Source organism: Oncorhynchus mykiss, chromosome 3, assembly GCF_013265735.2.
Source record: "Oncorhynchus mykiss isolate Arlee chromosome 3, USDA_OmykA_1.1, whole genome shotgun sequence".
Lineage (NCBI taxonomy): Eukaryota > Metazoa > Chordata > Actinopteri > Salmoniformes > Salmonidae > Oncorhynchus > Oncorhynchus mykiss.
The window spans coordinates 58,762,919-58,775,026 of NC_048567.1; the positions used below are offsets into that span (position 1 = coordinate 58,762,919).

A 12,108-nucleotide genomic window follows, 5' to 3' on the forward strand; every position below is an offset into this window, starting at 1 on the left:
TCATCATCAAGCTAGGGACCCTGGTCCTGAACAACTCCCTCTGTAACTGGATCATGGACTTCATGACCGTATGGACCCAGGTGTTGAGAGTAGGCAACAACACCTTTGCCATGCTGACCCTCAACACGTGGGGCCCCTCAAGGGTGTGTGCTTAGTCTCCTCCTGTACTCCCTGTTCACTCCAACACCAACAGCCTACAGGGAGGCCAGACAGTTGTCAGTGTGGTGCTATGACAACAACCTCTCCCTCAACATCAGAACGTGGACTACAGGAGAAAGAGGGGAGAGCACACCACCATCCACATATACAGGGCTGTAGTGGAGTGGGTCAAAAGCTTCAAGTTACTTGGCATTCACATCATGAAGGACTTAACATGGTCCACACACACCTGCCTCTTCCCCCTCAGGAGGCTGAAAAGATTTGTCATGGTTCCTCGGATCCTCAAAAAGTTATACAGCTGCACCATTGAGAGCATCTTGACTGGATGCACCAATGCTTGGTATGGCAAATGCACCACTCTCGATTGCAAAGCACTGCCAGCCTGGTTTCTCTTAAAAAATCAAACAAAAAATTGGAAACTATCTATCGATTTTCTACTCAAATCATGTATCCCCCTTTCTCTCATACAGCTTCTCCATCTCTCACTCTCCCTCTCATATTGCCCACACTGTACCAACACATGTCCAACTGTTTCAATTTCCTGTTAGTAATCACATCTTCCTGATGGATACCTTCCTATAAAATATAATGACTTGTTCAGCTGGCTGTGTCCTACCCTATTAAGCCTAGTGAAGATGGCCTCTTCTTTTCAGTCTCATCCTACAATCCTACCCTCCCCTTCTCTGTATTTGGAAGAGATACCTGCCCTTATTGTCTCTATTCCACTGCCCCTGCCATTCTGCACCACCAATGTTCATATCAGGTCTTTTGCCTCGCTCATTGAAACTTCAACGTTCACCTCCCCACCGCTAACAGCCTATTTAGCCAGTACATCAGCTGCCTCATTTCCCTCCAACCCCACATGGGCTGGGACCCAAGTAAATCTCTGTATGTCCATCTGTCTCACCCGGCCATGGGTTTGTAGTACCTCATACAGCAGGTCTTGTCTGCTACGTGAACTAAAGGACTGCAGACTCATCAATACTGCACATGAGTCAGAGCCAGTAGTGATGTGTGGGTAAAATCCATGGGAAGCCAGAAAAAAAAGCCATATTACAACCTGTGTTGTTTGCTCTATAACCTGTTAGTTCATATACCCTGCGACCATGATATATACAGTGGGGCAAAAAAGTATTTAGTCAGCCACCAATTGTGCAAGTTCTAACACTTAAAAAGATGAGAGTGGCCTGTAATTTTCATCATATGTACACTTCAACTATGATAGACAAAATGAGAAAAAAAAATCCAGAAAATCACATTGTAGGATTTTTAATTAATTTATTTGCAAATTAGTACTGCGTACAGTCCAGTAAATCACTGAGGCCGAACTCCCAGATGCACTTCTAATAAATTACTCCACTCATGCTTCATCAGGCAAATTACATTTACACGGGTGGAATCCCAAAATAAATATAAAATAAATAAATCCCAAAACAAAATTAGCTAGGACCTCTATACCAGGCGGTGTCAGCTACCCAAGTCATAGACTGTTCTCTCTGCTACCGCATGGCAAGTGGTACTGGAGCGCCAAGTCTGGGACCAAAAGGAACCTGAACAGCCTCTACCCCAAAGCCATAAGATTGCTGAACAGTTAATCAAATGGCTACCCAGACAATTTACATTGATCCCCTTTATTATTTACAGTTTGGCTCTGACTCCCTTGCACTGCTTAGACTCTACCCAAACACTCACTCACACATACTACACTAACATTCCAACACACACACAATGCTGCTACTCTGTTTATTATACTGTATATCCTGATGGTCTAGTCACTTTTACCCCTACCCACATGTACATACTGCATTACCTCAATTACCTCAACTACCTCGTACGCCTGCACATTGACTCGGTACTGGTACTCCTTGTATATTGTCTTACTGTTTTTATTGTGTTACTATTTCCTTTTTTATTCAGCAAATATTTGCCTTACTTTTTAACTCTGCACTGTTGGGAATGGGCTCGGAAGTAAGCATTTCACTGTGACCAATAACATTTTATTTGAATCAAACCCCTCCCTATCTTTGAGTAGTCTCTCCAACACTTCTACTACTAGAGGCAGGAGTATCCATGTTGTGTTTACAACAATAGCTACACTGGGGCTTACCTCCCTTCCATACAGTCCCAACTCCCTCAACTGGGTATACCCAACCACCCAAAGCTCATGTTCCATCCTTGCTCATGTTCCCAACATGCTTGTAGCAACCCTTTTGCAGGATGAAACACCCCATGTCCCAGTAGGTTGCTATGGTTGATATGATGTGGATCCCTTTCACACTTCACCGGGAGGGAACAGGGTTGAAGAAAAACATGAATTTATACCATAAAATGATCTAATGTTTAAATATTACAAAGGATAAAATAATCCCAAATAAAATATTATGAATGATCCAGTAAGTTGATCTAAATCTTACACATCTTTCTACCCATTTCGGACAGTTGCAATGCTCCACTAAAATTGGTCGAGTGCAGAGATTCTGTCAAGAGTATAACTATTAAATTGTTCTAATTCTAATAATAAGTTTAATGTATACCTTTATTTAACTAGGCAAGTCAGTTAAGTACAAATACTTATTTTCAAAGACGGGTTAGGGGCAGAACGACAGATTTGTACCATGTCAGCTCGGGGGTTTGAACTTGCAACCTTCCGGTTACTAGTCCAATGCTCTAACCACTAGGCTACCGGGCTCTGCTCCTGGCAGGCATGTACCTTGCACCTAATTCTATGGCACTTGTACACGCCCCCTCATGGATTTTGCTTATAGGGGAGCAAGTGCACAATTATTGGGAGAATCTCAATTGGTTTTGCTCGATGCTCCTCAGTCCTGTCCTGCTTTTGAAAAAAGTCAAAGGTAATCGAGAAGCAGAGGTGAGGAAACGTGGAGACAAATGCACTTCAATGAAATTACACCACTCGTGCCACATCAGGCAAATCACATTTACAGGGGTGGAATCCCAAAATAAATGTGCAAAGTAATCAAACCAAAATTAGCTAGTTGTGCAAGACATTTTGTAGATAAAAGGATAAGTAACATATCGTTTTTAAATGTGTGCATGCTTTTCTCCTTAGAGAAAACAGCAGCTGATTCAAAGGGAACTGAATTAAATCACAAATCGAACTCATTCAAAACATAACTTAGGCTTTAAATATGCCTGTGTATCCACACATTAATAAGTGGTTTAAACCATTCTTTAAACATAAATAACACAGTGATACAACCATGTCTTCCCGGGAATTAGCTAACTTTGCCATACTCACTTCACAGGATAATCCTTCCGCTCCTGAGCGCACATTTGACACCTTTGTGGGAGACGCACCAGGAACTAACAGCTCTTTCAATAACGTTAATTGTAAAACATTTATTTATCCATATAAATGGTGATCTCATTTCATTACATTAGTAGTCGCTAGTTCTAGCTTTAAAACAACATCCTTATATTAACATTTGCGCTCTAAAACCAATTACCAACGTTCCGACTAAACTAAAAAAAAATCAAAAATCAAATGGATTTATACAGCCCTTCTTACATCAGCTTATATATCTGTGCTGTACAGAAACCCAGCCTAAAACCCCAAACAGCAAGCAATGCAGGTGTAGAAGCACTAAACATGCATATCTCTCTTTTACAGGTGAACTAATGGGGATATCTTTACAATTATTTCATGAGCGTCCTCATCAATGCAATCAATACACAACTTCAATAAACGTCTGGTTTTATGTCTGAATTTCTATGGCACGGAGACTCGGTCTGTGACACAACCTCCCAGACTGCTAAGAACCTCTGTGTGACCTTGGATGACCTTGACCTTGTTGTGGCCATAATTAGTCACTTTCCAAAATTATAGAAAAATAAGGAAATAAGCAATAGGCCTGCTGATCATCTCCCCTGCAGTGGTGGTAGCCTATGTTACATTAGCAGAATGAGGAGTATTGCACTCAACTCCAATCTGGAGATCAATGTTCTCTCTAACTAGCAAGGTAACACGTAGTCTGTTCTGTTGTAACCTATTACCTACTAAGTGACTGGACAATCGCTTGAGGTCAAACAAGCAAAACAGCAAACTCAATAGGATGGATGCTGGCAAGCTGAACATAACTGGCACATATCCATAAAAAAAATCCCCATGAAATAAACATCATAGGCCGATTAGCCTCATAAGTTATTAAAAGCTCCTGAGACCATGTCTGCATCCCAAATGGCACCCTGTTCACTACTTTGACCAGGACTCATGCACTGGTGTGCACCATAAAGGGAATATGGTGCCATTTGGGAGACAGACCATTATAACCAGGCAGATCAGAGGGAGCCGCCCCAAGCACACCCCCTTAGTTTAACCATCATAACAGCATAACCTATAGCATTCATTGGACCGAAGTCACCTGCTGACTAGCATCGGTAGAGAGTGCATCCATGACTGAGAAAGGGGGACTTGGGTTGCATTATTTCTCATTGGACGCTGTCTTGATTATATGTCACTCCCACTTGTCTTCTGGCTTCATCCATGACCTCGGCGAGAAGGTGTGAGTGTGACCAAGGCATTCCAGAGCTCTCCTTCAGCTCTGATGGAAACAATCAGCGTGTTTGAGCAAGGCAAAGTGCATAATCGCTAATCTTGATCACACCAGTTATTTGGGATACAAGGTGATTTGTAATTCTGACGGCAATGTAGTCGGTCTCAAACCTGCAGATTCCCATACCATTTCCCCTATCGGCTTGGCCTGTTTTTGGTGCAAACTCTATTTTGATTTCAGTAAGGTGTGTTGTAATATTAAATGGTTCAAGTTGCTTTGTGTAAAGCCTACCTTTAAGCAGACACTGCCTGACCTCCTCTGCTTCGTAGCGCAGCCCAGTACTGTGAATGAAGTTGAGGGGAAGGCTGGGCTCAGGGAGAGGGTATTGCGTCACCTCTCCATTCACCTCCAGGCTCGTAGGACACCACATGTGGTTGGGGACCTCAGATAGAAACAACACCTAATATGATATTTTCTCTGAAGCCATTGATATGCCATTAATGTCACACTTTGTTGATCTCAATAGGGAATTGAAGAGAGAGATTTGTTTGATGATACTAATAAATGGTGGTGTGCTTAATCTAAAACAAGTTTTGATAAACACTATGGTACTCTGAATAATAAACTCTCAAACGTATCAAAGGAACCACACTGAGCAAAAAAATATAAACGCAGCATGCAAAAATGTTACAGTTCATATAAGGAAATCAGTCAATTTAAATTAATTAATTAGGCCCTAGTGTCACGTTCTGACCTTTATTTCCTTTGTTTTGTCATTATTTAGTATGGTCAGGGCGTAAGTTGGGGTGGGCAGTCTATGTTTGTTTTTCTATGTTTTAGGTATTTCTATGTTTCGGCCTAGTATGGTTCTCAATCAGAGGCAGGTGTCATTAGTTGTCTCTGATTGAGAATCATACTTAGGTAGCCTGGGTTTCACTGTGTGTTTGTGGGTGATTGTTCCTGTCTCTGTGTTTGCACCAGATAGGACTGTTTAGGTTTTCGCACATTTATTGTTTTGTTAGTTTATTCATGTATAATAAAGAGTCTTTATTAAAGAAACATGAATAACCACCACGCTGCATTTTGGTACACCTCTACTTCACCACAAGAAAACTGTTACACCTAGTCTATGGATTTCACATGATTCGGAATACATATACGTATGCATTTGACTGTCACAGATACCTAAAAAAAAGAAGGGGAGTGGATCAAAAACCCAATCAGTATCCAGTGTGACCACCATTTCCTTCACGTAGAGTTGATCAGGCTGTTGATTGTGGCCTGTGAAATGTTGTCACCCTCCTCTTCAATGGCAGTGCAATGTTGCTGGATATTGGCAGGAACTGGAACACGCTGTCGTAAACGTTGATGCTCTGTTCGGGATGCTCTGGCATCCCAAACATGCTCAATGGGTGACAAAAGTATGCAGGTCATGGAAGAACTGGGACATTTTCAGCTTCCAGGAATTGTGTACAGATCCTTGCGACATGGGGCCATGCATTATCATGCTGAAACATGAGGTGATGGTGGTGGATGAATGGGACGACAATGGGCCTCAGGATCTCGTCACGGAATCTCTGTGCATTAAAATTGACATCGATAAAATGCAATTGTGTTCGTTGTCTGTAGCTTATGCCTGACCATACCATAACCCCACTGCCACCATGAGGCACTCTGTTCACAATGTTGACATCAGAAAACCTCTCGCCCACACAACGCTGTACACACTGTCTGCCATCTGCCCAGTACAGATGACACCGGGATTCATCCGTGAAGAGCACACTTGTCCAGCGTGCCAGTGGCCATTGAAGGTGATCAGTTGCCCAGTGAAGTCGGTTATGACGCCGAACTGCAGTCAGGTCAAGACCCTGCTGAGGACGACGAGCACGCAGATGAGCTTCCCTGAGAAGGTTTCTGACGGTTGGTGCAGAAATTCTTCAATTGTGCAAACCCACAGTTTCATCAGCTGTCCACGTTAATATTTTTGTTCAGTATACGTAGGTTATTGAAGTTGTTCAGGAGGCTATGGAAATGTTCATTAAAAATCAGCTCTTCAATCAATCATAAACTTGTTTAATTTATTCAAAATCTTCATCATTAGATCAATAACTATAGTGTGCACTTCTTCCCCCACCCTCCTCTGGCTGTGACTTGTTAGAATAATGTATTTCCTCTGTATGTCTGTGTCTGCTAATTCCTACCTTGATGGTCCCCTTGGTCCCAGTGATAACAGCATCATTTGTCAGCATCATCGTGATGGAGCACGTGCAAACAGCCATTCTGTTCCCAGAGAACTTTAAGACCAAAACTACTGTTCCATCCACTCCTGGAGGTGCAAATACAAAGCATTAGAAATAGCAAAACTATTTCTTTATTTCAGTTGGAGACTTGAAAAGGGAAACTCTGGTGTGTAAGTTAAGCAAGTGGATCTCAAGTCAGAATACCACCAATTACCTGTGTCAATACAGTATCCCATGGCTTGGATGGACTCCGGTCTCTCCCCATTGAACACCATGAAGACAAACTGCAGGCAGTAGATCCCCAGGTCCAGTAGTGCCCCTCCACCCAGCTCTCTATGGGTCAGGCGAGGGATGTGTGTGAGGGGGGCTCCCAGGTCGGCCCTTACCATCTGGACCTCTCCCACCTCACCCTGGCCCAGCAGCCTGCCCACCTCTACAGACACAGGGAAGAAACGAGTCCAGATGGCCTGGGAGATATAACGGAGATACAGTGGAAAGAAAAAGTATGTGAACCCTTTGGAATTACCTTGATTTCAGAATAAAATGGATCTGATCTCCATCTAAGTCACAAAAATAGACAAACACAGTCTGCTTAAACTAATAACACACAAACAAGTATACGCTTTCATGTCTTTAGTGAACACACCGTGTAAACATTCACAGGGTAGAGGTCGACCGATTATGATTTTTCAACGCCGATACCGATTATTGGAGGACCAAAAAAAGCCAATACGAATAATCGGCCGATTTTTATATATATATTTGTAATAATGACAATTACAACAATACTGATTGAACAATGAACACTTTTATTTTAACTTAATATAATACATCAATAAAATCAATTTAGTCTCAAATAAATAATGAAACATGTTCAATTTGGTTTAAATAATGTCAAAACACAGTGTTGGAGAAGAAAGTAAAAGTGCAATATGTGCCATGTAAAAAAGCTAACGTTTAAGTTCCTTGCTCAGAACATGAGAACATATGAAAGCTGCTGGTTCCTTTTAACATGAGTCTTCAATATTCCCAGTTTTAGGTTGCAGTTATTATAGGAATTATGACGCGTTGACTATTTCTCTCTATACCATTTGTATTTAATTTACCTTTGACTATTGGATGTTCTTATAGGCACTTTAGTATTGCCAGCCTAATCTCGGGAGTTGATAGGCTTGAAGTCATTAACAGCGCTGTGATTCCAGCATTGCTAAGAGCTGCTGGCCACCGCATTAAAGGTCTGTTTGAATGAATGCTTACGAGCCTGCTGCTGCCTACCACCACTCAGTCAGGCTGCTCTATCAAATATCAAACCATAGACTTGATTATAATATAATAAGCACATAGAAATACGAGCCTTTGGTCATTAATATGGTCAAATCTGGAAAATATAATTTTGAAAACTAAATATTTATTATTTCAGTGAAATACGGAACCGTTATGTATTTTATCTAACGGGTGGCAACCCTAAGTCTAAATATTGCTGTTACATTGCACAACCTTCAATGTTATGTCATTATTATGTCAAATTCTGTCAAATTAATTACGGTCTTTGTTAGGAAGAAATGGTCTTCACACAGTTTGCAATGAACCAGGCGGCCCAAACTGCTGCATATACCCTGACTCTGCTTGCACTGAACGCAAGAGAAGTGACACAGTTTCCCTAGTTAATATTGCCTGCTAATGAATTTGCAGGTTTAAAAAATATATACCTCTGTGTATTGATTTTAAGAAAGGCATTGTTGTTTATGGTCAGGTACATTAGTGCAACCAATGTGCTTTTTTCCCAAATGCGCTTTTGTTAAATCATCACCCGTTTGTTGAAGTTTAAGAAGCCTGTAATTCAATGATAAATGAACAGGCACCACATTCATTTTTATGCAACGCAGGACAAGCTAGTAAACCTAGTCATGTCATCAACCATGTGTAGCGATTATGTGAAGATTGATTGTTTTTTATAAGATAAGTTTAATGCTAGCTAGCAACTTACCTTGGCTCCTTGAAGCCACAAGGTCCTTTTGATGCTGCACTCGCGTAACAGGTGGTCAGCCTGCTACGCAGTCTCCTCGTGGATTGCAATGTAATCGGCCATAATCGGCGTCCAAAAAGGAAGATTACCGATTGTTATGAAAACTTGAAATCGGACCTAATTAATCAGCCATGCCATGCCGATTATGCTTTTCCTTCACTCTGAGGTCCAACTCATCCCAAACCATCTCAATTGGGTTGAGGTCGGGTGATTGTAGAGGCCAGGTCATCTGATGTGCACTCCATCACTCTCCTTCTTGGTCAAATAGCACTTACACAGCCTAGAGGTGTGTTGGGTCATTGTCCTGTTGAAAAACAAATGATAGTCCCACTAAGCTCAAACCAGATGGGATGGTGTATCACTGCAGAAAGCTGTGGTAGCCATGCTGGTTAAGTGTGCCTTGAATTCTAAATAAATCACGGACAGTGTCACCAGCAAAGCACCATCACTCCACCTCCTCCATGCTTTACGGTGGGAACCACACATATGTGTAGATCATCCGTTCAAGTACTCTGTGTCTCACAAAGAACCAAAAATCGCACATTTTGGACTCATCAGACCAAAGGACAGATTTCCACCGGTCTAATGTCCATTGCTTGTGTTTCTTGCCCCAGAAAGTCTTGTCTTCTTATTGGTGTCCTTTAGTAGTGATTGCTTTGCAGCAATTCGACCATGAAGGCCTGATTCACGCAGTCTCCTCTGAACAGTTGATGTTGAGATGTGTCTGTTACTTGAACTCTGTGAAGCATTTATTTGGGCTGCAATCTGAGGTGCAGTTAATTGCCGATGTCTGAGGCTGGTAACTCTAATGAACTGATCCTCTGCAGAAGAGGTAACTCTGGGTCTTCCTTTCCTGTGGCGGTCCTCATGAGATCCAGTTTCATCAAATTCTTGAAATTATCCGTATTGACTGACCTTCATGTCTTAAAGTAATGATGGACTGTTGTTTATCTTTGCTTATTGAAGCTGTTCTTGCCATAATATGGACTTGGTCGTTTATCTAGGGCTATATTCTGTATACCAAAGAAATTCCACAAATGCACTTTTAACAAGGCACACCTGTTCATTGAAATCCATTCCAGGTGACTATCTCGTGAAGCTGGTTGAGAGAATGCCAAGACTGTGCAAAGCTGTCATCAAGGCAAAGAGTGGCTACTTTGAAGAATCTCAAATATATTTTCATTTGTTTAACACGTTTTTGGTTACTACATGATTCCATATGTGTCATTTCATAGTGTTGATGTCTTGACTATTATTCTACAATGTAGAAAATAATACAAATAAAGAAAAACCCTTGAATGAGTAGGTGTGTCCAAACTTTTGACTGGTACTGTACATCAGTCCAACATATATTATTCAGGACAAACCATACCGCAGTATAAATAGGTCAGTGTTGATGTACTGTATGTGGAAGTATATGATCAGAAGGAGCTTTAGAGCAAACTTGTATGAACATGTTTAAAGTGTCAGGAGTCCCCCTGTACAGTACCTCCATCAGAAATACATCATTCTCCTTGGCTGTGTTGGTGAGCTCCAGTACCTCTCTTAGATTCATGGCCAGGGGTTTCTCTATGAGCACGTTCTTATGGGAGGTCAAGAAGAGCTTACCTGTGCTCAGGTGGTGAGAGTGGATGGTTCCCACATACACCACATCTGCAAAGAAAGATAGGGGTACGAGCATGGGCTTCCAGCTCCAGTCAATTTAAGGCAACAAGCCTATACCACATTGGTTATCAGGTTTTATCTCAAGGTTACAGATGATTTGTGGCCTGAAATGGTCAAACACCTTGGCTATACAGTATCTCTTGTCAAGAGCATGAGTCAAGGTAAAATATTTTAACCAGATCTGTACCAGGGTAAGGGATTTCATGATAGAACCCACCTATGTCTGAGTCTTTTGCTAGCTCCTCATAGCTCCCATAGACTCTTGGGATGTTGTGCTTTTTGGCAAACTCTTGTGCATGATGGAGATTCCGAGCAGCAACAGCCACAATCTGAAAAAGATAACAATTTTAATTGTTTCAATTAGAGGTAAATTGAATATAATTTATTTTGTAAGAAATATATACAACAAGATGCATTCCTAGGGGATAGCACTTAAAACGCTTATTTCCAAAGTGGTTATAGATGGTAATAGTATTTAGAGTGATAATAGCGTTTTAAATAACCTTTAATTTCTTACTTGAATCCCATAAACATTTATGTTAGCTTTTCCTCAACCACATTCCTCAATTTGGCAGGGTCAGGCTGTTGAAATTACACATGATGCCTTACTTAACATAAATTAATATTTGATTGGCCCAGTATTAGGAGAATTACGGTAAAGATTTACACAACATGCAATAAATGGACAATTACGCAACCACAGAACATGGAAACATGTTATTTATTTAAACATTTAGTTATTTACAAAAAAACATGTTTTCTTCTCACTGATGTCACTAACGAGTTAAACATTCATTAAATTATTCTGCAATAATACCAAATGTCTTCTCAAAAATACACTTCACCCTTGCTTATAAGCGAGTAGCCTAATCGCGCAAGTGTTTTAGGATTCCCCCTCATTCCCAATCACAAATAACGTTTACCTGGTGGTCGTCGTGAGGTAGGGTCCTCAGAGCAACTGAAAAGTCGTGGCTGATTTTCCCTGCACTGCAGATTCCCCACCGTGTTGCCATGATTACTTATGAACTAGCACGTCTCTCTATCGACGCCAGATAGACTTAGCAGACTTTTTTGATAAGGATATATTTCCCACCAGTAGGGAGATACAGAATACCAGTAGCCGATCTCAGCTGGTTCCTTAACTGGAATTCCACTAGGTGGCGCCAGAGGCTTAACTCTAAAACCCTGAAAAACCCGAGAGCCCCATAAGTCTATTTATTAGCGTCACTGATGTGATACTATTATGCAGGAATTTAGTTCCAAATGTATTTTAGATACCACCAAACTCAAACTATATACACAAGAGGATGAATCAAATTATTGCAATGGTGTTCATAGATTATATTTCTATATTGAGAGCTCTGATTTCTTGTCAATCACATGTAGCCTACATGTGTCTACACAATGCGATGCTTTGTCAGTGCTGTCTGCCATTAGCCCTGCTCACAGAGGGCTGGTTGTCTTCTCAACAGAAAGATAGGGCACACCATCATTTCCCAGCCTG

At 41.3% G+C, this 12,108-nt stretch overlaps 1 protein-coding gene across 1 annotated transcript; it reads right to left on the reverse strand.

Annotated features, from left to right (window-relative positions):
• Positions 1 to 3,508: 3,508 nt before the first annotated feature.
• On the reverse strand, positions 3,509 to 11,710 carry LOC110520289 (trans-1,2-dihydrobenzene-1,2-diol dehydrogenase). The gene is made up of 7 exons (XM_021597480.2): positions 11,528 to 11,710; positions 10,822 to 10,933; positions 10,429 to 10,592; positions 7,128 to 7,380; positions 6,875 to 6,999; positions 4,965 to 5,115; positions 3,509 to 4,721 (listed from the first exon to the last, which is right to left on the reverse strand). The coding sequence occupies exons 1-7, from the start codon at positions 11,615 to 11,617 to the stop codon at positions 4,609 to 4,611; spliced, it is 1,008 nt and encodes a 335-aa protein (XP_021453155.1). The 5' UTR covers positions 11,618 to 11,710; the 3' UTR covers positions 3,509 to 4,608.
• Between the last annotated feature and the right edge of the window lie 398 nt (positions 11,711 to 12,108).

Excerpts from the sequence above, each read along its gene's own strand:
- LOC110520289 (XM_021597480.2), bottom strand. The coding sequence starts at position 11,617 with ATGGCAACACGGTGGGGAATCTGCAGTGCAGGGAAAATCAGCCACGAC. Across the intron at positions 10,934-11,527 it reads TACCTCACGACGACCACCAG|ATTGTGGCTGTTGCTGCTCG; the intron begins GTAAACGTTATT and ends TATCTTTTTCAG. Across the intron at positions 4,722-4,964 it reads CAGGCAGTGTCTGCTTAAAG|AGCTGAAGGAGAGCTCTGGA; the intron begins GTAGGCTTTACA and ends TGTTTCCATCAG.